Raw genomic sequence first — 25,167 nt, 5'->3', positions numbered from 1 at the left:
GTCGTCCCCCCCCCCCCTAGTGAGCTTAATTACAGAGCATTTAGGCGTGCGCGCTGTCGCTCGTGCTGCTCCTGTGAGCGACTCTCGAGGAAAGCCTCGCTCGGGGCGAAGCAGGAATCAGGGTCTGATTGGGCGGGATGAAAAGAAATAGGATGACTCAGGCAGTCGGAGCAGAGCAAGGCTGCAGGTAGTCGGCCATTAGCGTGATAATAGCGAGCATATGCTAGAGACGTCCTTCCACGTAACACATTTACAACCACGGCTTTCAGTAGCGTGCATATCCGTGCCAAGATGGAACAATCCTAAACTAGATCTGGAGCGGCATCAAAGAAACTAACAGTAGATTACACTCGTCTAATTATAATTCCGAGGCTACAGGCGGCGGCAATGTTTTAAACACCCCTCCATAAAATCCTGTGAAAATCCATTCAATAGTTTTAAGTAATTTTGGAAATTCAAAAACACATGAAAGTCTTTTGCATTTTTTGTTTTTTTTGTTTGGAACTCCGTTTCTTTATACACAGCAACAAACAAACCGACAAATGTTCCGATGTGAAAACACATCCTCCTTCGCGGAGAGGAAATGGAGCTTCCTGTAAAACACAATATGCCTTTTCTTTTGTAGCATCCACTTTTCGGAATCTAAGCATTCCCTTGGTGCAGATTAGTCAAAGATATGAAGGGGGGGGAATGAAAAATAAATAAACATGAAACCACGTCTAGACTACAATAATGGATGCAGCGATCCAAACCAGGCACAGTTAAATTAGCACAATGTATCCTCAACATGACATCACACGCATGGTTTGGACACAATCATCCCTAATAGTTCAAATCTATAAGAAAGAATCCGATTTGCTCGTGTTTCCTTAAAGTGAGAAAAGTTTTCCGTGAATGAAACAGCAGCCTTCATTCCGAGACACGCTTCCAAGTCGAGTCGTCCCTCTCCTTCTTGCGTGTTTTATTCTTCCTCATGAGAGTTGACCTCAACTATATGTTGGATTTCTGTATAATATAAAGAATTGAGACATTCTTCAGGTGCCAGCTAAGAATTTGCTTCATCTCGCCACGATTGTGATAAAGCAGCTAAACGACTTCATTTTGCTGCGTCTCTGTGTGATTCCTAATGAGTCCATCTCCCATGTTCTATACAGGAATATCTAATAAATGTCATTGAGCAAATGAAACGTGTTGTCTGGTAAGTCATTTAACTGCGATTGCTGTTGAAGGAAACAACGTTTTTCTTTGCATTTAAGTCCGTCACGTTAATTTTCCTGGAATTGTCACGAGAAGATAAAGTTGTGATTGGAAAGACGTCGTTAATGATCATATTTCTCTATGAGCCTCGGGCCGCTTTCTGCTTGTGCACCACGCCAGATGTTTAGTACTCAGGTGCCAACGGACAGCTGCACAAAGTCTTTCCATGCCAGCGACTGATCCTTTGCTGATACAGATCAATTATGAAAGGGGAGGGGGGGGACTGACAGATAATGCCTCAGCTCTGGGGTAAACTGTCATTTAGCATGTTCTCACTTTCCTAATGCCTTACATTAACCTCATCGTATGTCAGGCTGCTCAACCATTCAGAGCTGCAGCAGATTTAAAGGCAAAAAAGACCAAGCTGACCAAAAAAGCAAGTTTTACACGCTTTTAATTACTTAGTCAAGGAATAAGATTTCTAGACCATCCATTCAGGCATAAATAGATCCTTCCAGGATGTGATTTTCACCCTGACAACTGGCAGGTGAATTAATTCCACGGCTAGAAGAGTGATTATTATTTTTATTTTTTTTAATCTTTCAGGGACTCCTTGCCTCATTCCGTTGAAGGTTTATCCAAAATGATTATATGAAATACAAACAGAGGTTTTCTGCTTATGTTTTCTATCAGCATAAGAATGATTAAAAAAGTTATTCTCTCAAAAATTACAAAAATGGAAGGAATGGAGAAAAAATACTGAGAGAAGATATTTCAATCTTCTCTACCTCTTGAACACAGACCAAAGAGAGTGTAGGGAATGAGAAAGCAACCAGTGAATCGGTTAGATAGACTAAGCATCACTGTCAAAATAGCTAGAATAAGAAGTCATAAAGTAAAAGTAACGGATAAGAATTTTGTTTGCACAATGGATAAACTAAAAAAATAAAAATCTACAACTTCATTTCTGTGCCGGGAAAAGCCAACCGCAGTCCTTCCTCCCACTCATGATCATGTTATGATTTGAACGGTTGGGCTATTACCAGATGGAACTGTGTTTGTGAGGCCAGGGTGGCGTAGTGGTTAGCACTGTTGCCTCACAGCAAGAAGGTACTATCTGTGGGAGTTTGTATGTTCTTCCCGTGTCCGCGTGGATTTTCTCCGGGTTTCCTCCCACCTCCAAAAACATGCAGTTTAGGCGAATTGTCCGTACATTTTCGGTAGTGCACGAGTGCGTGCGTGAATGGTTGTTTTTGTCTACGTGTGTAGCCTGGCGATGCACTGGCGACCCATTCGGGGTGTACCCAGCCTTTCTATTGGTGAGCGCTAGCGTCAGTTAGCAACAGGACCAAATCAAGTATAGACACTAGACTCTTGTAGCCTATCCCCTTGTGTATTTAGTGACATTTAACATCCCGTTTAAATCCACTGCAATGCACTTATTAGAAACATGTCAAGTGGTGTTAATGAACTGTCGCTTCCGTGTCTCTGCAGGAGTTATCAGAACAGCTCTTCCCAACATGGACCGGGAGACGAGGGACCAGTACGTTCTCGTCATCCAGGCCAAAGACATGGTGGGCCAGATGGGGGGCCTCTCCGGCACCACGTCCGTCACCGTAACGCTAACTGATGTCAACGACAATCCGCCTCAGTTCACCCACAGTAAGCCTTCACTTTTGATTTTGCTCTACACGATCAGCAGCTACTTAGCAATCAGCATAAAATCCAGCCCTTTGCTTCACTTGCATGCTTTTTTTTGGTTCAGGTTGAATAGCTCTATTATTGCCAGCAAACCACTCAGAGAACTAAATTATGGAATGGTTTGTACTGTAAAAGGTTAGTTCATGTATGAAAGGAAGTTTCCTTTGAAACCTGGAAGAACTTTGTTCTTATTACTTCTGCCGAGGAGGTTATGATTTGTTGCCGTTTGTCTGTCTGCATGTTCAGGATTATCAGAAGGAAAACACACTCATTAATTCCTAAGTATTAAGCAACATCTTGTTCATTCATATTTTTATCTGTATTTTCTGTGAACATCCAGACTTTTACGACCAAATTATATATAAAAAATAACAGCCATCCTGCACCTTTCTGCTGTAGTCTTCATCAGAGCCGAAGGTGGCTTTTTCCTTGGCTACCAGGATCAATCGGGCTCCGTTTTTTTGTTGTCAGCCTATTTCATGGGCTGCTAATGGGTTCCGGGCCAAGCTTTAGGATTCAAAGGCTTCTCATGATAATCCCAAGCGCCAGCAATCGGTTTTACCAGCGATAGCCCAACCGCTGTCTGGCTGGTGCACCCAACATTTGATGGCCATGAAGCAGAGTCAATTTGCTGGCCCCGGGGGGGGGGGGTTCAAGTTTCCACAACAAGTCATCAATGCAGTTTTAGCTCAGTGCTGTCACACTGGGAGGACAGAGAATTGGACGAGTTCGGGTTTTTTTTGCTCCTGCTGTCGCGTTGCCAGGGTCATGGGTCAGAATCGATAGACCGATGAGGAGTATCGGAGCTGATGGAGTCGGACTTAGTCCTTCAAAGGAACGATGGGGGGAGGAAGCCAAGGTTAGATGCATGAGAGGGCAGGAGGGCTGGTGCAGAGCAAAAACGGAGCAATTCTTTGGTCTTTTAAAGAGCTGCTATTCCATGGCAAATTAAAAAGCCATTATAAAGATTACATGGCGGCAAACAATGTCAGGCAGATTAGCATTTAGACAGTGGCGGAGGGAGACACTGCTAGGAACACAGAAAGGTCTGGTAATGAGCTCTGCCATGGTGATTGGAGAGATTATGATTATGAATATGATTCCGTTCTTTTTTCGTATAAGAGTACTTTAAATCCAAAGGGTCGCGCAAAAGCTCAAGGAGCAAGATGGAGAGGTTTGGAGTAATAGAATCTTCAAGTGGACATTTCATCCCCTTATAGGGCAGCAACAGGTCCTGAGTCTTTCTAACTTTTCTAGTGTGGTGCAAGACTTACAAGCAGCTTTTGATTTTGCGAAATCCATTCGTGTCAAACTTCTGCAAATGCGGCAATAAATTAGCATGTTCTCTCTTAATTGCGTATTTTACTTTCCTATCGCCTTCCCCGCTGCCGTTTCTGCTGCACGAAGTGAAAGAAACGTGATTTATTCCCTGTTTATTGCTGCTGCTGCCTGTCTGCTACGCAACATGAATTTATCGAGGGGGCCATGCAGTCGAATCAAATCAGAAGGTGAGTCGGTGGTGAAATAAGCACATCCAATATCAGCATCTTCCTCTGTTCTTCCTCCTCCAGATAACTACCAGTACAAGGTGCTGGAATCTCTACCCGTGAAATCTGTGGTGGCCAAATTCAAAGCTGCCGACGCTGATATAGGCCCCAATGCCGAGATGGACTACAGGATCATGGACAGCGACGGACCTGGCGTGTTCAACATAACCACGGATGAGGGCACACAAGACGGGATCATCATCCTTCAGCGGGTACGGCAAATCATATTTATTCAACACACCAGTGACTGCAAAACCTTTCCAGAGAGACAACTGGAACTGTCGGGAGCATCTCGCGCGGCATTTGCGTATTCCGATTCTCTCCTAGACACTTCCATGCCTGCACAGCTTTGTCGTTGTCTTTTGAGACTAAATAATTACATTTTTAAGGCATTAAAAAGTCCAAAACCAACTATGAATTTTTCCTTTTGAGGAATGTGTGCAGCCGTGGTTGATTCCTCGATGGCACAGAGCGCCATCGTTGTCCACCATCTATTAAATAAGCGTCACACAGATTGCCCTGGGCGATGGCGTCTTCGTGACTTTGAACGTGGACTTTGGAGCTCGATTATACACCATCAGGTGTAAATATTTGTCTGAGCACCGATCTTGCTTTAATTTGCAGCTGAACATGCCTTATTTACTCCCAGCTGAATAACTGAGCGACGGCATCAAGCCGTTTCAGGAGGTCAGAAATCATTTTCTTACTTAAATATTGACAGTACTTTCCAGGGATGGATGAGCAATGTGAGAGCACAGATAAACCGTGGCGCTCCCCTCAGAGCGACGCCACAGCGCCCCCCCCCCCTGCAGACGAGAAGATCGATAATGGGTCTTTGTTCCTAGTGCAATAACTCCCATTAACAACCTGCATTAATGCACTCCCCCGTGTCTGATATATGTTGCACAGAGTGTGCATGTTTTTTTAATTGCTGTACAATTGTCTCGATTCATTTTTATTTTTTATCTGAGACCAAAGGTGGATGAAACAGTCATCCAGGGCTATTCTGCTTGTTATTGCCTCTTCCAGTTTCATTTTATACTCATGGCTTTGAAATTCCCCCCCCCCCATCACATACACACACCTTTACAATAAGTGATTATCACCTATGGCAAATCGGCACGAACTGTTTCCAACACCGTTGATTGATCTGGCATATTCCACATTTAACCGAACAGCCTCCCACAGATAAATGAAAGGCGTTGAGAGAACGGAGACACTTTAGCAACTGGAAACGCCAAAGACACAATAAATAATCCAATTTATATCCACCTATATGAATAAATAAAACCGCAGACACTTCGCTGCTTCTGCAGGAAATTCTCGCCACATTGCTCCCTGACTTTTTGATGCACTGGAGCTCACGGTTCATATTTCACATTTCAGGGCTTCAGAGGATTTGAAACGGTCTCCTCGGGCGATGCGACACTTCATTGCTGCAGCTCTTTTGTAGTGCAGAGGGGAGCCTCTGTTGGAACATAAGCAATTGTTGTGAGAACGGCCAATTTGACCATTTGTTTGACACCAAACACCAAAACAATTACAGCATTGAAGAGACTCGAAGACAACGAAGGAATCAAATCAATGTTCTGTTCCAGAATATTCTATGTTGCAATGGGGAGTCGCCTTAAACCACAACGTGTCTGTCTTGAAATCAATATTATTGCTTTTGCAGCACTAAATAACTATAATGCATTGACAAATGGCTCAACGTCTAATTCTGTGTTAAACTATAATGGGGGGGGGGGGGGCTTTACAATCAACCTCTTTAATTGTGATCAATATCTCAGCCTTGTATAAATGACTCAGGATTACTTACACAAACTCTTTTACCCTCCGCTGACTCCATAGCTGTCGGTTTAGCGTTAAAGTCTTTCCAACAAAGAGCCGAACATTTCTTTGACACCCCACATTTCTCACGTTGACAAGAAAAGTGAACGTGTGTTGATATATTCTTCTTGTCTGTCTCCTCCAGCCTCTAGACTTTGAAACAAAGAGCAGCTTTTCTCTGAGAATCGAAGCCACAAACAGAAACATCGACTCCAACTTCCTGAGTCTGGGCCCGTTTAGCGACACGGCATCTGTCAAGGTGATGGTGGAAGACGTGAACGAGCCGCCTGTCTTTTCCGCGCCACTCAACAGAATGGTCGTCTCGGAAGACGCCAGAGTGGGCACCTCGATCGGAAGAGTCTCCGCTCATGACCCGGACACCTCCAGCAATCCCATCAGGTACTAACAATCAAGCAAATACGGATAATAAATCTTGTAGTCGCCCCCAAGAAGCAGCTCTCGTCCATCATTCATAATTCACTTAAAAGTCTTAAATACTCCCCAGAGTTGCTTTCTAAAGAATCTGAACAATGAATCCCAATGAAGCCTGATCTATTAAAGACTAAATGGGTAATCCATTCAAGTTTTCCACATTGACTACAATCAGCAGACCCTCGAACGTCCCCGTGTGACTTTCACAAGGCTGTGCCAGATGGCAGGAGAGCTACGGAGTGCAGCATTAGCAAAATGGGAAATGCCATCTTGAACAAGCGTTTCGGCAGGAGGGTCAAGCTCAGCACTTGTTGTGGCATTTATGGCTGAAAAAACAAGCTTCTAACACCACCCGTCTGTGGAGAGCCACCCTCGAGACCCCCCCCCCCCCGGCTATTATGCATTAATTGAATAAATATTGTGCTGTATTCATGCTTTCTCTGTTTGGATTGTTGGTAATCTTAATCATAAAATCAAATTACTCCTCCATTGTAGTCCTAAAATTGCCTCTTTTTGCCCTTGTGACTGTTATCACAAATATTTCACTACATCTGTTATAATTAAAATTTTGTTGAACTGATGCAGCCACTAGAGTCAAATTACATTGCAATAATACCCTGCTAATTGAAGATGTAATTTTCTGTTGAAATACGAGTCGCTTTGACGGGGGGACAAGAGGACAGGCTTCAATTTTATCAAAAGTTACGCTAAATTTTCATTGTGCTTTAAGTTTTTCCCGCTTCATTTCAGAATTCAAAATGTTCACACACACACGCGAGTGATTGAGTTCTTTCTGTATCTGTCCGGAATCTTGCATGATTGTTACTCAGCCTGATGGAAGCGAACTACAATCACACCAGTAAAATGTCAAGCAATAATAAAAAAAAACATATTGGTTGTATGTGTGTGGTATTTTTTGTTGTTGCAGGTACTCTATTGACAGAAACACAGATTTGGAGCGCTTTTTTAACGTCGATGCTCTAAGTGGGGTCATCAGCACAGCTAAGCCTCTGGACCGGGAGGCCAACTCCATCCATAACCTCACCATCTTTGCAATCGAGAGCCGTAAGTTCATTTATTAACTGCTTTCCTGAGGACTATTTGTCCATTCATACGCACGCAACCACTATCGCACGTGATGTTTGCCATATGCAGCCAGTGTGGCTAATTAGCGCGCTACCCGGTGCATTAACCAGGCAGTACATACTAGCTAGAACTAGCTACCACCTTTCCGTTCTAGCTTGGCAATATGAAGGGTTATGGGCAACATTAAAAAGCCCATGTCTAATTTTGTCCCGCTGCTATGGGCTAATATTAGCAGCTTACATTTATTTCAACTTACATCGTTACAACATAAGCTTCGTAAGCACGAGCAAGTGGCAGCAAACTGGAGTTATGTTTTCCATTATTTACATGTGTTATCAATCATGTGTTGGTAACATTGCTGACTTTTATGTCTTCGTGTCAGCCTTTTCAATAGCTTATTATTACGTGCTAATTTTAGTAGTTAAGAAAGTAGTTATTAAGTAGTTATCAAAATTGATATCAATTTGTTTAATGAACAATACAAATGACAAATAGTGAATTTGCCACTGGGGTTAGTAAGAAAACAAATTAAGTCCTGTCTCCTATCGGTCCTCTTCGTTGACCCCTGTTGTCTTCTATTCTGTGGACAGGGCAGTTGTGGTTGTTGGGCTGTCACGGAATGCTAATTCCCCCGCAGGGCGGTCATTTTGACCCCCATGTGTCCCTGAGCCATGGGGGACGAGGTGCTGACTAAGGGTGGGCGATCTCTGTTAATGCGTTGTAAAGAAGTGTCGCCTGCATTTTTATTTCATTTTATTCTTTTTTTTCCCGGAGCCTTTCTATCATTTCATTGCCGTCATGTGAACGGCATGGACAACAATCACCAACGCACAAAATCGGCAAGCTCTGAAGACAGCTGCGCTGGTGTAACTTAAAAAAAGACCACCAGCCTGTCAACATCGCAAGTCCTCAGCTTTTGCATCTTCAAACTGAATGTTTGGAAAAAGGGCATTTAAAAAAAAGACGCATTTTTATTTACATCTAACGGCACATAGGCTCGGCACTTGGCTGATTCCCGAGTGCGAGCGCCTGCCTGATATAGCAACAAAGAGAAGGCGGCGTATAATAAAAGCCAAATGAAATGTCACAACAGTCCTTCATGCATGAGGTGCTTGGCTTCTGACACATGGTGACACTCCGGTGCTGTTCCTCAGCGAAAAACATTCCCGAGTTCATGGACTGGCAACGGAACCTACTGCCCCGCATGCTGTATGACAGCAACCACAGTAAACGGCGTCTTTGTAACTGGAGAGTTCGCAGACTCCGGTTGGAGGATGCTTGTGCATCTGAGCTCCAGTCGTTCGCATTTCATCCGTTCTGCCCAGACCTCTCCAATGACAGGAGGCCCGTGTCCCGAGGCTTCCCGCGTCCTTTTCATCACCATCAAATCAGCCGTCCTGAATGTCAGCGCGTCATCGCTGACCGGCGTGGCGGCGGTGCCAGGCCGAATCATTGTCATCTCGCACTCAGATGCAGTCATTTAGCCATCCGAGTGTGTCAGGAGGACACAGGCGCGAAGCGCTGCCGTGTAAGCTGGCTTGTTGGCCCACGTGAACCGACCTGGCTACGAGCCTGCACTGAGAATAGTCACTTTAGAAGTGAGGGTAGCGACGGCAGCAGTTTGGAGCACGCAAGATATTTCACTGCAGCAACACCTTCTGTGTGCATCGATGCAAAGTTAAAGCAGAATCATCCTGAAAGGAAAGTTTCCCGAACGCCCTGACAAGAACATTCTCTTCCAGACGACCCAACCCAGATCGGAAAAGGCACCTCTCTCATCACGGTGCTGGACATAAACGATAACGCCCCGGTCTTTGCCATCGACTATGAAACGCTCCTGTGTGAACACACCAGGCCCGGACAGGTAAGGCTCAGAAACGGTTCTGCCTTTGCAGCTCCTCCTTCTTTTGTATCCTCTCCGTTGTTTAGTTTATAAAGTTGACTTCCAAAGCCATTTAAAAACCCTCGCTGTTCCTCGACACACAGCTCAAGGTCATTACGGGGAGACGCCGCCATTAGCGTGACACATCCTTAAACTCATAATGCACATATTGTGGTGTTATTGTTCATTAGAGATGTTTCTCTCATTTCATACTGTCAAAGTAGACCAGATTAATGACAGCGCTTGAGTCTGTCTGCAGCCTTAATTGACAATACCATCAAGGTGTAATGTGATGCGTCGTGCTGAGATGGAGCGCTCAGATGTGGTATGAATCTCTGTTCTGAAGATCAGTGTAATTAGACAATCTCTGCAGAGGGCAGTGGGGTAGAAAATGCTTCACAATATCCTGCATAAAGGGAACCTGGGAGATTTTTCAGGTTTAGGGATTTGATCCAAGGGAAGGAGGAAGAAAGGAGCGGCAGCCGCGCTTCGCATTTTCCCTGTTTAGCATTTTGGCCTCATTGTTGCTAAATGACTTTTGTGTCTGCGATTCGTCTGCTCTTGGCATTTGGAAAATACAATCAGTGGCTCAGGGTAAAAGAGGCGTGCAGACCTGAATTGGATCAATTGATCAGAATGAAGCATTGAAGCAGGAAAAACTATGCGGCCCTTTTTAAATATGTTATTTGCATTCATATTTTGTGGGGACTTTTTTATATCAGCGTGGTCAAAAAGAATGGGCGATTATGTTTGTTCGGCCAAAATGAGTTGACATTTTCAGTTTTATTTTGGCCACCCATTAGAATATCAGCAAAACAAGCAACACGAAGTTCAGCTCAAGCAAGAAGGAGTTTTCTGATAGTTTTAGATTCAAATTTAATCAATTAGTTTAGCCTTAGGGTGCAGAGAATTTGCAGGAATAAACATTGGTTCTATTTTAGAGCCATCATTACTGAAGAATGCATCCTTCCAGAACTGAATGTCTATTTTCCCGTTAATGATGTTGCCACTAGAGACGATTGTCGTCTCACGGAGACATCAAATTTAACACAATCCCGTCAACTATCTATCATCCATCAATTCTGTCTGACGTTCAAAGTCGACACGTAATTTGTTCATTTCTTCCCACCAGCACCTGATAAATAATGTCATAGAGCCCATGACAATCCCGAAACAAAGTCATTCCCAAACAGGCCCCCCAGGTCATAGCACCAGCCTCGGCCCATGACAGCATCATCAGCAGGAAAAGGTACAGCGAGTCTGTAATTACTCAGCTGAAGCAGACAGATTGCTTACTGCGAGCCGGTGATGGCTGAGCTGTGAGGGCCCCCTTAGGTGGAGGAACTCTACTCTGCTAGAGAGCCGCTTGTGGGGGGGGGGTGCAACCACAAGGCGGGTCGCTGCACCTGGTTTAAACACGGGAGGGAGGGTTCATAAAGGTAAAAATACATCTCAAATAAGAAAATAAATGCTATTTATTTTGTTTTCACTGTATGTAATGATGCGTGCGCTGAGTTTGACTAAAGTGGAAGATGTTTATAGTAGACTTGATTAATCTGAAAAAAACATATTTTCAGACATATGTTTTTAGTTTTTTTACCCACAAGCCTTGGCGCCAAGCATTATAGACATTGAACATAACGAGTGCATGTTCTCATCTTCATTTTTCACTAATTCCTAATTCCAATTTCCACTCAGTCCCATTCAAATGAAGTCTTCTATTAAGGCCAAGTTGTAATTGCGCCTCCTTCCTGATTCATCACAGCAGGAAAAATGGAAAATTCATTCGCGCATTCACACCCGAAAACATGCAGAGCAAAGCGAAAGAGCGAGAGAGAGGTTGACATTTGGATGTAAAACTCTGCTTGAATTACAACTAGCCGTTAGCTGGGCGGTCCTGCAACCTGTCAGACGTGAGCTCCACCAGCCCCCCCCCCGCTTCCTAATTAAATCAAACGCTCCCGTTGTTGTCGTGTTTGTCCGGCGAACAGTTCGTTGGCCGACTTCGCTGCCTCCCTGTAAAGCTTTGTTGAACTTCCGAGGCCACCCTCTGACTGTCATCTCCGTGGGGGGGTTCTTCAGGGCAGAGTTGAAGATGAAATATTTCCCAGTCGGGTTCAGGGTTGACTCTCTGTGGCACAGATTAAAAGGGAGTGCAGGAAGGAGCAAGCTGCCATTTTTAAGGTCTAATTAAGGCCGCCTCGTGGCACCGGCTCTCTCCGGAGACGCCACTTGTTACGGATCAGCGGTGTGTCTGTCTTCTGCCATAATACTAATTGAACTTATGACGGGGTGGAGGCTGCGAGGACGGTAAGAAGGGGTGGCGGGGGTCACGTTGTACACTCACCTCACTGTAACCATTACCTACATGAGTGGACCTGACATTCTGCTGCCCCCCCCCCCCCCCCCTCCCGATCCGCTGCCTTGCCCCTCCCCGCGCAGACGAGGTGCAGCATCCTCCGGAGGTCTGTGAATGTTTAGTAGTCAAGGAAATAGCGTTTGGAAATGGGAGGCACGACTCCACTGAGCGGCGTGGAGGGAGAGACACAAGGCGAAGAAGACAAATACGGATGGCGGAAAGAATTATTGTGGTTTTCGCTCACGGAGGCAGTTTAGCTGCAAAAGCGTCATGCTTCTGTTATGAGCCGTAACACACACATGTATCCGATAAAGCCTAAATTCAGCACGACTTTCAATTCCAAAGGATGTCTCTTGATGTGCGTCAGGAATAAACATCCATTAAGCTGCTTATAAATCGTAGAATAGACGACGTTCCTTCAAACTCTAGAGCCTCCCTGAGAATATGTCTGCAATATAAAGTATTCCAGTAATAGATATTTGCAGAATTCATGGGTACGCTCCAAGCTGCAAATTGCGAATAGCTCATTCTGTACTTTTTTTTTAATTCTAATAATTTTAAAGCTGCCAATTTGGCACAATGTGCACAAACTTGTCGGACGTTCAGGCCTTTATTGTCTCCTACAGCAAGAGACTGGATCGCAAATGTTTTACCCCACTATCCCCAGATTTACCCTGCACTAATAGGCTTATCCAGATGTACAACACATGCTTTATTTGCTTGATTTTAATTTTAAGGTAACTGCCATCCTAACAGATACAGCTAAAATAGATCATTTCTAACCATATTTAAAATGTTATTTGTTTGCTTGGAATCAACTTCCAGAATTTCTGAAATTTGAAACTCCTCAAAAAATCAAGATCAAAAGTACTTCGGCCCCCGCTTTGTAGCCACTGCTCGGATTTTCACATCAATCACGCAACCATTAATAAACCTTCGCACCTTCATCCGTCGCCTGAAATTATCAGTTCATCGTAGGCGTTGCGCCAAAACGGGCCCGAAAAGCAGACACATTGACGTGTCAGTAGCGTGTAAATATTAGCATGTGGGAGCATACTGTCGGGCTCTATAAAAAGACTCGTCTCATCTCGGCGCTCACCGGGAGATCGCTTCAGCCTTCGGTGGTCAAAGCGGATCTCGACGAAGGGTTGGGATCATCGAGGAAAGGCGTCGGACTGGTGTTAACACCGTGTGTGTGCGTGTGTGTGTGTGTGATGACAGCAAGGCGGGACGCCGGTGAACCCACGGGTGTCAGATGTGGGTGATGTTTGGGGTGGCGATGTCTTGGGAAGCGTGGGCAGAGCAGAGCGGTGTAATTAGTGTGAAAACTAAAGGCCCACCTCTTCCTCTATCAGCCCCCCCCCCCCCCCCCCCGCTGTCTCGTCACCGCCTATTTCAAGCTCTGGCGTGTCCTAACGGCGTGACTCATCCGGTTCGCCTTCTCATAAAAACACGACGTAATATATCTAGACTTTGCCGAGGAGCTGAAGAAGTAGATTTTAAAGTCTAGTGTTTACACTGCCGGTGCAAACGATTGGGGGAAGCGCAGCAAGCTCATTATCGCCGAGCCGCTCAGTCTCTCAGTCTCGCCATGCTACATTAGCTGACAATGCTTTCCTCATTACGGCGGCCACATTTCTACCCACGCCTCCGGTGAGGGCTCGAGACGGAAAAGACGCACTCGGGGGGATGCGCAGGTGTCCCATGTGCAGCAGAATCCGGTCATTTCTAATTCGCCGACATGCTTCACGCGGTTTGAGCCGTGACACCAGCGGAAGCCTAGGCCTTTCCGGCGCTGGTGTTTTAGCGGTGGAAACGGCTGCACCCAGGTGGCGGGACGTCTGAGAAAAGTAGGGGTGGGGGTGGGGGGGGTATTTGGTTTGGGATTAAACCCACGTGCTTTGCAGCTGAAGCTCTTAGATGTTTTTAGCATCAGAATGTCAGATGGAGTTTCAATGAAAAGTCTCGGAACAAGGCCCGGAGTTATAAAGTTAGGACAATAAGACGGATAACATTCAGCCCACCAGATATTACACAAGAGGAACGGCATCTCAGGTCAACACAAGAAAACTCACGAGACAGAATATAAGAAAGCAAAGTCTTTTAATCTGGCTGACATTTTCAAAATGGACAGAGCAGAGAGGAATCACATTTTAAAGGTAGTGTGGCTTTATACGCAATTATGGTGCTATAACTTTATAATCAAAAAGTTGTTTGCAGTGAAATCAATGTTCGAAATATCATATTTAACATTTAATCGATATAAATCAGGCTCAGGATGCCCAACTCTCACTTTTGTTCTTTGCAAAGTCGCTGTGCTGAAGTTTGATGCCAAACACGATCAGCTTTAATGAGATCAATCAAACTGCTTAAGATCAATGTAACATTCACGGTTTTTTGGCGAGCTAATTCGGTGGCTAATGCTAAGCACTGATAAGGTGTCACCTTTGTGATTGGCAATGCCGCTGTGCTCTCCCTTCATTGGAAGAGTTATAGTCGCCGTTTATCTTTCTTTCAATCATAATTAAAGGCGACTTGAAGGCGGGACAATCTGTCCTCTGCTGTCCCATTTGTCTTTCGTTTCCAGGACCCCTTTTGGACGGCTTGCTATTTTGCGCTGCATCCTTGAATATCGACGTTTAAATGCATCCCAATTCTCCAAAGCTTGTGCAGAATATGCAGTTTTACGTCAATGTTTCTCTTGAGCTTGCACACTCTCCGATAAAGTGGGAAGTACTTTGTCCTTCCACGTCCTTTCCCATCCGACGTGCAGCCATGTGTAAACTCAAGGAACCTTTAATCCCGAGATTTATAGGCCTCCTCGGTCCTGCCTCCCGACAAGCACCAGTCTGCAGCTACTGTTAACGTCTCCCATCTAGAATTTATGCCCGCATCTCCTCCAGTCTGCCCCCCCCCCCACCCTCCCAAACCATTAGAGAATTCTCCCACCAAAGGTTCGGCGGAGCGCCTCGCTTCAGAGCCGCTCTAATGAAAGGCATTATACATTACAAAGTGTTTGATTTAGGGGTGATTTACAGTCGTCTCCCGCCGCAGCGCGGGACGGAACGCTTCCTGGAGATAAGCTCCGCATCCGTCTGTGAGATTTCAAAGGACATCAAAAAGGTTTGCTTCGAGGAGGTGTCGCTGCAAAAACCGCAAAGATAGGGTTCTATCAGACGGGACATTTTACATAACCGAGTGAGAGCCCCCCCCCCGAATCAGCGACAGCTTTCACGAGCGTGCGCACGTGGCACGTGTATGCGCCGGCGTCGACCCGTCAGCGTTGTGGCGCGGCACCAACATCACGCCTGCCTGCGCGTACAGAGATATCCCAAATGTTCATGAACTCCGGAACGCAACCTCTCTTTTCATTTTCTGCCTCTCCGACAAATTCCCCGCGTGTTGCCAGACGGTAAACACACACACACACACACACGCACACACACACACACACACAAGAAAAGCAGACCGCGTGATTAGATTTCCTGATGAAAGAGGAACTATTTTAATGCGGTGAAGGAACAGTAAAATATTCCTCCGTCTTCACCCCGCCTGCCAGATGTAATAATTGGCAGGACGCCGCTCGCCACCTACACCAACCTCTGATACCTGACAGCTTGTAGCCGGCGGCATTTAATCACAGCCGACAGCTGATAAAGCCGCGACTCGGCTCTGATGGATCATTGGCGTTTGTTTTGGGGGGGGGGGGGGGTTCTCTCCTTTTTATGTTTTTATTTCTTTATTTTTAGTTTGTTGTCGTCTCATTGGAAGACGCAGGTGTGTGTGTGTGTGGGGGGGGGGGGGGGGGGGGCTGGGAAATATGATATGTGTGAATTGCTTTTAAGAGACGCTTGGATCCCGTCCGCGGGTGCGAGTTGTCACAGGGTTGACTTTCTAAATTGCCTACAAAGGCTTCAGGAGGCTTCTTCTACATTTATAAGGACGCTGCTGCAGCAACGCCCGCTCTGATGATAGCCGTGGCGGCGGCGGCTATCATTTGTCGTCCATATGGCGCCTCTCCTGTACGCCGTCTACTGAGCGAGATGGCTAAGCGTCGCCGTGCAGACGCTACAATTAAAGCCTGTGGTTCATTCTCTCTCTCTCTCTCTGAAAACAGGTAACTTGATTTCCAGATATTGCATTTTTAGGAATGAAGACAATCGTTGCGTCTCATGCTTTTGGCTGTAAATAAATCAGCTCATGCGGTAATTTCATTTCCTGACTTATTTAGAATCGTCAGCGCTGCTACACAACGAAGCGGGTTCTGTCTCGCTGCGGGTGTGGCGGGCCAAAACAAACAGCCCCCCCCCCCGCCCCCTCGCAGACAGGAACACCCTGAGGCGGCTCTGGTCACGCCTCATTTTCATACACGTAATAATGAAGTGGGAAACGCCTGACTGCATCACGGCTGAGCGTGCGCCAGCTCTGACCTCATCATATGCCGCTTAATGCCTTGTACATGAAGTATACTTTGTGTATTAGAGTCAGAACAAAGTGTGTGTTATTCATTAACCCCTTTTTCACACAGCTGAGCTGAACTCTCGGTGAACCCTCTCTGGAATTATGAAGTGGTTGTTCGGACCGCATTCGCCCGCAGCGATTTGTTGATGTGGTTTGTGTTTTTGGCAGCCATCGATGGCAGCTCTTTATTTCAGTTTTTCAGTTTTCCTTTGAAGGCCTTTCTTGGGTAGAAGGATTTCTAATGCTAATGCTGATTTTACAACGAACGAACGCATCCTTGACTGATCGCTAGAAAAGGTGCATTCATGACGCTACGACTGGCAAAAGCTTGAACTGTCGTGGAAGAAAAAGGCTTCCTGTGTAGAAGATACAGTCGCCGGTGAGCTCATACGTAATCACTGACAACTGGAAAAGGCACTCGGAGAGCACAGACCTCCTCCGAGCAGCTCACTCCCCTCATAGTCACCAACGTGTGCGAGCAATTCTGACTTTTGTGCTTCTCTTCTGTTGCCTTCTTCGCCAGGTTTAAACCCAGGCTGTGTTTTCATCGACAGCCATTTATTTACTGGTCGGTTGGCCGGTCGGTTGGCCGGTCGGTTGGCTTGTTAGAAGGACTACGCGACCTCTCCGCGTTCTGTCCTCTGGAAAGGCGCTCTAGAGGGCACTTCATCATACTTTCTTCACCAGTAGGGCGCCCAAGGGGGCACTTTACCATGTTTTATCCGAGAGGGCACTTTTGCAGCTTTTTTTTTACACATGGGTCCACCAGGAGAAGCGATTGTCTACGGGGGGGACATTACTGAGACACGCGTCCATGTTTTACACGCTGGATGACTTTTTATAAAGCTAGCAGTTCATTCTTATAAATAAAACGGGTTTTACATTAGCATGGTAATATGTGTGCAAGTGTTTTCTTATTTCATAATTACACAGACTTGATGCGTTACAGTCATGGGATTAGCGGGGGGGGGGGACACACCCCCACACTTCCCAAAAGCAAGCACTTCATCCTCGAGTGGGTTCCGAGCACTTGCCAAATAAGCACTTACCGTTCTTCGTCGGGAGATAAATGATGAAAAGCCGCAGCTAAACATTACGAAGCAAATCTTTTGAACAAATCAGAATCAAGTTGATTTTCTCCTCTTCATCACTGAGAAAGATTTCTGCATTGATCTGACACAGACTGAGTCAACCAGCGAGGTCGGATGCTAAACCCGAGCGTCTGTTTCTCTGCTGTTCTCGCCGTCCTCAGGTGATCCAGACCATCAGCGCCGTGGATAAGGACGAACCTCTGAGCGGCCATCGCTTTTACTTCTCCCTGGCTGCAGCGGCCGTCGGCAACCGCAACTTCACCCTGCGAGATAACAAAGGTGCCCCCCCCCCCCCCCCGTTGTTCTTGATTCATTTATCTGCAGTCAAAGTTTCAGAATATTTCTGCCAGGCGATCTGCAGGATTTTGAAATGCAGATGTTGAAAAGCTTTTTTTTTCGGGGTGATTTAGTAACGTTTTAGATATTTCCCAACGGCTGCTTTTGGCAGCGATGTTAGTTATAATGTATTTATGGATATGAATTCAGAATCGGCTGTTTTAATCTCTCTTTGTTCCGTCGGCACCGTCTGACCCTCGGCGAGTACGTAGACGAGACGCCGCTTCCTTTGCCTGAATGGAAACAGGGAGAGTCGTGAATGTTTAACAACCATAAAGTATTATTCATCCAATCATAGTGAACAAATGCTTCTGATGCCAAAACATTATAAAACTATTTTTGATCACCGTGAGCTTCGCCTTGTTTTTTTTTTTTCATGAATCTTTTATGATTTTCCAGTTTTAATCCAGCTTTTTTTTTTGTTTTTGCCAATATCTTTATGAATAAATAGACTTCATCACATTCTTGACTAAGCAGTGATGCAAGTTTGGTATTTTAGAAGACGCAGCTAGTTTTAGCCTTCATCAGCAGCCGGTATGTATTTTTCCGCTTTAACAAATCCCTCTGATATGAAGATAATTAATGACTTTATGAAGTTAATGTGGTGTTTCGAACCTTCCTCATGCCGCTGTTTAAAAGTTTCCCGTTGATAATGTTTGTCATTCATATTAAATATTCATTACTGGACGAAGGGAATTGAGGACAGTAGCTAAGAAACTTTTTTTTTCCTCTCGGAACTTTTAAATCCCCGGAGTCGCTCCAGTCGACCGGGAATCTGGTCTGACACTGTGATTCGTTTCTATCTGTTATTTACTTACAGTTTAAAACGCTCCCGCAGGGTTTTGCTCGCCTTCCCAATCAGCCAATCGTTTGCCATCATAATCCATCCGGGGGGGCTTCGTGATCGATTACAGGCAAAAGATAAAGCTGCGCTTTCTGTCCTCAATTATCTCGTATTGACAGCTCTGTTAAATTAAATTGAGAGTCGTGGGCTGCGAAACCCGGTTGAGTCTCGCTCAACCGGGTTTCGCAGCCAACGAAAATACTTTCCCTTTGAATGCAGAAGTTATTCACTCGGTGGTCTCAGAAGGCTTTTATATTTCACTGCCATGAACTCTGGAACTTACCCCGAGGCCCGCCCGCCGCCGATTTCAATTTGAAATATCCACGTCCTTGTGAAGGATACGAGTGTCGGGTCAACCCTGTTACATGAGGCTGCTACCAAAAAAAGCCCCTTTGAGAGATTTGTCGGCTGCTTCAGAGTCCTTAAAAGGTGTTGCTCGGGTGAGCTCGAGTCTATTTGCAGCTTGCTTCCTTTTGTATTGAGCCTTGAAGCGAAGTCGTTGACACTCCTGCCATCGTTCCCTCCGGCCCGCTCTATCTTTACTCCATCTGGACCGATGCACTCTGACTCCGGAGCGCCACGGAGTATCCGGAGCCTTCCGGGGGTCGGCCTTCCCCCCGTCAAAGGAAGCCACAGCTCTGCCTTGACGTTGGCCTCCGTGCCAGGTTTTATATAAATGTTCGGCATAAATACATGCAAAAAGCATGTATTTAAAATCATGAGTATTCACTCATTTACTTTATTTAGTATCCAGGTACTTTGTAATTTGACTGAAAGAGCGAGTCTGCTGAAATGCTAATTTTAGACGCCGCGCGAGCGAATCGTTCCTCCGGCGGGTTTTTACCTCCGATCAGACGTATTATTAGCCGACAGGTGGTCGAGATCAGGGAGCGACGCCGCGCCACGAATCGCGTTAACGACGCCATCTGTACAGCGATCGCTGCTACAGAGGAGATCCGTTCCGCTACTCACGCACGGAGATGATTGATTGCGTCTAAGCCAGTCGGCGTCCAATGCAGCCTTCTTTGACAACCGTCTATGCTTGTTATCTATTTTTGCAGACAACACGGCGTCCGTATTGACGAAGCGAGGCGGTTTCCGGAGACGGGAGCAGCCTGCGTATCGCCTGCCGGTATTGATCGTGGACAGCGGAAGCCCCGCCCTCAGCAGCATCAACACGCTCTCGGTGCGCGTGTGCGACTGCGACGCCGACGGCGTGGCCGTGTCTTGTGGAGCCGTGGCCTACACCGCGACGGGCCTCAGCACCGGCGCCCTCCTGGCTATTTTAGGCTGCATCGTCACACTTCTGGGTAAGAGCTGCGTGACCTCGGCGCCAGAGAGGAAGGTCCAGGTGATGACGAGCAGGGCAGGTTGGTGTCGGGCTCAGAGGGCTCTGCAAAGCTACGGCCTGCATCCCTGCTACCTGGAAAGAAGCTAGAATCGGAGCTTCAAGTTAGCATTTTAGGTTTGTGGTGAAATAAGTGATTCCACCCAGCCTGTCTTCACTCCATGTCCCGCCTACAATACAGCCTGATTGGCTACTTGTCATGCAGTAACCAATCAGACTTTTCTTGTTGGCCGTACGATAGCCGACCATCATCGAAGGCTGCTTTGCCAAGCGGAGACAAGGGAATGTTCTGTTTTTTGTTTGTTCTGAATGATTCATATTTAGTGTGGAATCAGCTGCAGGGGGGGAGGGGGGGGGGGCAAACAATAAAACTTAATTGATTTCCGATAGTAAACAAATGTGCAGTGCAGAAACTGACTTCATTTAAAACACTGTGAAGGTCTGAATGTCGTGCCATTAAAAGTTGCTACGAGTCATTTCTTCCTTCCTTCCTTCCTTTCCTCCTTCCTTCCTTCCTTCCCTCGCTCCCTCCTTCGTCAGGGCTGGAACCCGTTACTGAACTTCATTGGAAGCTGAGGAGCGGCGTGTTCAATAACTGATATTAAGTCCCCGCTTGAAGTTTCCCTTCTTCTTACTGCAAGAGAGTACTTTATGTTGTGTGATGGATGATAACTTCAAAAGAATAACATGGTTGGGGGGGGGGGGGGGGGTATGTGGCCACACATACCCCCGAGCCGGGCGTCACTAATGAACGCTGGCTCTATTTGGCAGCATGGCCGTCAGCAGGCTTAGAGCTAATGCTCTCCAGGTCGCGTTGCGTCTCCATCAGCCTCTTTTGCTCCGTGTCGTCTTTGTTCTTCCTCCTCGCCTTCCATTAACGACCCGTCCTGCCCCCGTCTTTTATTCTGCTCTCCCTCGATGGTCTTCCATCCAGACGTCTTTCGATCTCCCGGGTAGCAATTGAGGCCGTGATTGCGTGCGATTGTGTTGCTTCGGATGAGGCAGCAGAGTCTCGCCGATGTCATCCGGGGGGGGGGGGCATTAAATTTCCCCCTTATCGTCTCTGTCTGCCCTCCTTGATCAATGCCTCTCCACCTCGTCAGGTGACAGAAACTAGCGCTCCTTCCTGCCGGTCTCCAAACCAGACAGAGCTGCGTTAGCCTTAGCTTTGTGTTTAGCTGCTCATATGCTAATTGGTCATTAATCACGTGTTGATATTTTTAGATTTAATTACCGAGCTTGTCCTCAACCCCTTAGCAGTCATTTTTCCCGAAATGAATTTTTTTCACTGAAGTCACTCGAAACTACGGATCATTATCTTGTTAGAATCCTGCCCCCCCCCCCAGCAGAGGTCAGGTGTTGCTCAATCCTCCAGAGGTCCAATTAGGACATTACGTCTCTCTCTCATCCTCCAGACGCTTATTTCTGTCTCATCAGACTCGTTCTATAAATCTCCACGTCCACTTGTTGTTTTTCCACTTCCCCCGTCTACGACTCTCCGGCGTTAGCTCTCCGTCTGCGTCTCTGTTTATTCCTCTCGCCGTTCAGCCAGCAGGCGCTTCTTTAATCTGCGAGCTCGGCTGCACGGGAATCTGTGCGTTGGAAATCTGAAAACGATGTGGCGTAATTACGAATAAAAGAAAAGAAGAAAGAAAGAACAGGGAATCGGCCCTTTTTTAAAATAATTTAATTGAGCAAGTCAATTAAGAAAGTTCTCCAAAAAAAGGAGTGGGGGGGGGGCAACAGATTAATCAGGAAGTATAAAAACACTTCCAATAATATTAATACGTGCAATTAAAATGTCCAGAAACATTCCTTGTCCTTCAGAATGTTGTGCTAACGGTGCCGGGGGAGGTTTCCAATCTCATCTGTAAGTAAGAACGTAAAAGAAACAAAACTATTCACTGCATGCAAAAATATTCTGTCCCGCTTCGTGCACCATTCACCCATGAAAACTATCCCTGTGCCGTTTCTCTAAGCGGCGCACGGACCCGAACAGCTGGTCGATTTAATAAAGTTTTTAATCAAAAGGAGAAACTGTGGCAGCGATTCAGATCTGTCCTGTCAAAATGGCACCATGTAGCTCCAGAACGCTTCTGTCCAAGCCTCAGATTTCTCTTTTATTAAGTTGTGTGTTTTGGCTGAGGGAGTTTGATTCACTTTCCCTGCTGCAGCCTCTTATTTCGCTGCATCCTGTTCCGTAACAAGCGCCGTGCCTTTAAAGCCCCTTATAGAACACTTTATACTTTATGAGCAAAAAACCCCCAAAAACAAGTCATTTGACTGGCATGTAAAAGTTATATCACTAAATCCGATCTGACTCTCTTCAGAGAATTTGCAGCTTTTACTAAGAAACGAATTATGCAAATAAGATTTTGGATTCTTTAAATGTCTAAAAAGAAAATCCTCGTGCGAGAACGGTGCATTCAGTGGTTCGTGAAAAGCACAGCGCAGAAAGCCCACATCGATTGAGATGGATCATTTAAACAATTCAATTACAGCAAAGCGCCTCGCTAGCGCTAAAGGGATCTCTGCTTTTCATTCAGGTTGCATCGCTGCTATTATGAAGAGCTGCACTGCTGCAGCATCACAACTGTCTGGGCTGGAAATCATCCCTTACAGGACCCCACCCGGTGGTACCGGAGACGGGGCGACGATTTGTATTCTCGGCCACCCGCCCTCGCATCCGAGCAGGATGTGATTGGATGTTTGCCCGCCTTCGAGGCATCAAACCCTGAAGAGAAGCTCAGAGAATATTCTATTTCAATGTGCCACTTTGTAATTCACTTTGGAGAAGCCCTACGGAATCAGATAGAATCTAGAATCAATGGAGCCCCCCCGGCCCCCCCCTACAATCAGAGGGAAGTGTCTGCTGTTCTGTCTCGGATATTAGTCGGCGTTATTGCGAGGATTTCTCAAAGACGAAACCCTGCAGAGTAGCAACGGTCACCAAAAAGCCTACAGAGAACAACCCATTCATCTCCTGCAGCCGTTCCCTGTGACCCCCCACCCCCCCTCCATCTCTTCCAGTTGCTCCTTTATTAGAGGGTGTGAAGTGGCGTTTGAATTTGGTTCCCGGGCCTCCTCCTCTCCTGCCGGCAGGAGCGCCACACGCCGAGAAGGAAATCTGGGCCCACGGAGCGATATTCCACTGATTGATAGAGGATCATCAGACGTTTGCCAGTTTGATCGGGCGTGGAGTTATTTTCAGCAGCGATGTCTGGGAGAGGGAGGAGGGGTCGGAGGATGGCTCATGGGGGGGGGGGGGGGGGTACACTCTCCACCACGGCGGCGGCGTTTTGAAAGGCTGTACGTAAGTCGGGAAGCAAAATGCAGGCGATTGAAGCCAAAGACGGGCGCAGGTGATGGCGTTGATAGTTAATGTTGAACCCTGGCGGCCCTGCCAGACGCTTATACACCCCCCCCCCCCCATTCGCTGACATCACGTGTCAAATATTTCCATTTAATTTGAATTCAAACCGTCTTTCCAGGCCTAATTAGGACGTTTAGCGATTCCAATCAAAGCGCCAAACACGGCCGTGCAATCAAAAGATCAGAACTTCCCTCTTCCTCCTCCTCCTCCGTCTGGTTGAAGGTGAAGGTGACACCGTCAAGAGGTCGAATCTAGGCCTTAAATCTCTCTTTGTTTTTTCCTGCAAAACAGTTTTGTCCTCCTCAACGTGTAATTTATTCGGCTATGTGAAGTCAGCCAAGTTCCCGTGGCTCATAATGGAGAAGCCTTTTAAATAAATGTGCTCCCCCCCCCCCCACCTCTGGAATCCTCATTTCATTTGAAATATTTTACGATCACGTTGGCAGCGGCCGCATTGAGACAATATTGATAAAAGAGCCGTTTAGCAACGCTGAAGGCATAAAAGTGATAGAATGTTGATTCAAACGCAGTTTTTCAACACTTTTAAAGTGTGTTCGCTGTAAAAAGAGGTCACATGACCTGAACTACTTCCTGTCTTGGTTAGCTCGTACTCTCCGTGTCTCCGCAGTCATGGTCCTCCTGATTGTGACGATGCGCCGGAGGAGGAAGGAGCCTCTGATCCTCGAGGAGGAAAGGGACATCAGGGAGAACATCGTCCGCTACGACGACGAGGGCGGCGGCGAGGAGGACACCGAGGCCTTCGACATGGTCACCCTCCGTAACCTGAATGTCATCAGAGACCCCAACGTACGGCGAGACGTCACACCGGACACCCCGACCTTCTTTCACTACCCGTCGGGCTCCCGCCCGGCGTACAAATCCCTGCCGGACAACGTCGTCTTTCGAGAGTTCATTTGGGACCGGCTCAAGGATGCCGACGTGGACCCGACGGCGCCCCCGTACGACTCTCTGCAGACGTACGCTTTCGAAGGTAGCGGCTCCGTCGCCGAGTCGCTGAGCTCGCTGGAGTCGCTAAGTACGGACTCCGACCAGAACTACGACTATCTCAGCAGCTGGGGGCCTCGCTTCAAAAAGCTCGCCGACCTTTACGGCAACAGTGACGGCGCCAGTGTTTTCTCATAGCCCCCGAGTGTCTCTCGAAACATTGGGCGGGACCTCCGGGGGAAAGTACGAGTAATTTATTGTCAGAGAAAATGGGGGGGCGGGGGGGGTTTCAAAGACAATGCAAGAGAGATGGAAAGAACAAGACTTTGATTTTCAAAGGCTTCCGGGTTTGTTTACCGCCTTACGTGGATTTTTAAAAGTGTGCCATGGCGAGTTTTGACACAAGCGTGGCTCGAGTGAGGAAGAAACCTTCCGTGCAAATAAAAAAAAAGACATTAAAGGTTTGGGATTTGGGCTCCGGTCCAGCCGGTAGGACGCATCCGGGTTGGGGAGGCCCTGCTCTGGCTTCAAGGCATCACGTTGCTAAGATACCCGAACAAAAAAGGGAAACCTCGGTCCTGTAAAGTCCCCGCCGCCTAATTAGGAGTCACACGACTGCTCATGAGAAATGTAGCAATGATTCTTTCTTTGGAGGGGGGGGGGGGGGGCAAGACGGAGCCGCATTATTCATAAACTCTGTCAGGAATATCAACCCAGTATAAAAAGCGGAACACA

At 46.7% G+C, this 25,167-nt stretch overlaps 1 protein-coding gene across 1 annotated transcript in view; it reads left to right on the top strand.

Moving 5' to 3' along the window:
• Positions 1 to 24,630, top strand: part of LOC137903839 (cadherin-7-like) — a 58,863-nt gene extending 34,233 nt beyond the window's left edge. The window contains exons 4-11 of the mRNA XM_068747998.1: positions 2,692 to 2,859; positions 4,470 to 4,657; positions 6,421 to 6,674; positions 7,636 to 7,772; positions 9,536 to 9,657; positions 17,748 to 17,865; positions 19,828 to 20,076; positions 24,116 to 24,630. Coding sequence (XP_068604099.1) covers positions 2,692 to 2,859; positions 4,470 to 4,657; positions 6,421 to 6,674; positions 7,636 to 7,772; positions 9,536 to 9,657; positions 17,748 to 17,865; positions 19,828 to 20,076; positions 24,116 to 24,630 — 1,751 coding nt within the window. The remainder of the gene's footprint in view (positions 1 to 2,691; positions 2,860 to 4,469; positions 4,658 to 6,420; positions 6,675 to 7,635; positions 7,773 to 9,535; positions 9,658 to 17,747; positions 17,866 to 19,827; positions 20,077 to 24,115) is intronic.
• Positions 24,631 to 25,167: the final 537 nt, after the last annotated feature.

The sequence above is a fragment of the Brachionichthys hirsutus genome, chromosome 14 (assembly GCF_040956055.1).
Source record: "Brachionichthys hirsutus isolate HB-005 chromosome 14, CSIRO-AGI_Bhir_v1, whole genome shotgun sequence".
Taxonomy (NCBI): Eukaryota; Metazoa; Chordata; class Actinopteri; order Lophiiformes; family Brachionichthyidae; genus Brachionichthys; species Brachionichthys hirsutus.
The sequence above is the reverse complement of the archived record's forward strand: the minus strand, read 5'-3'. Positions and strand labels throughout refer to the sequence as shown.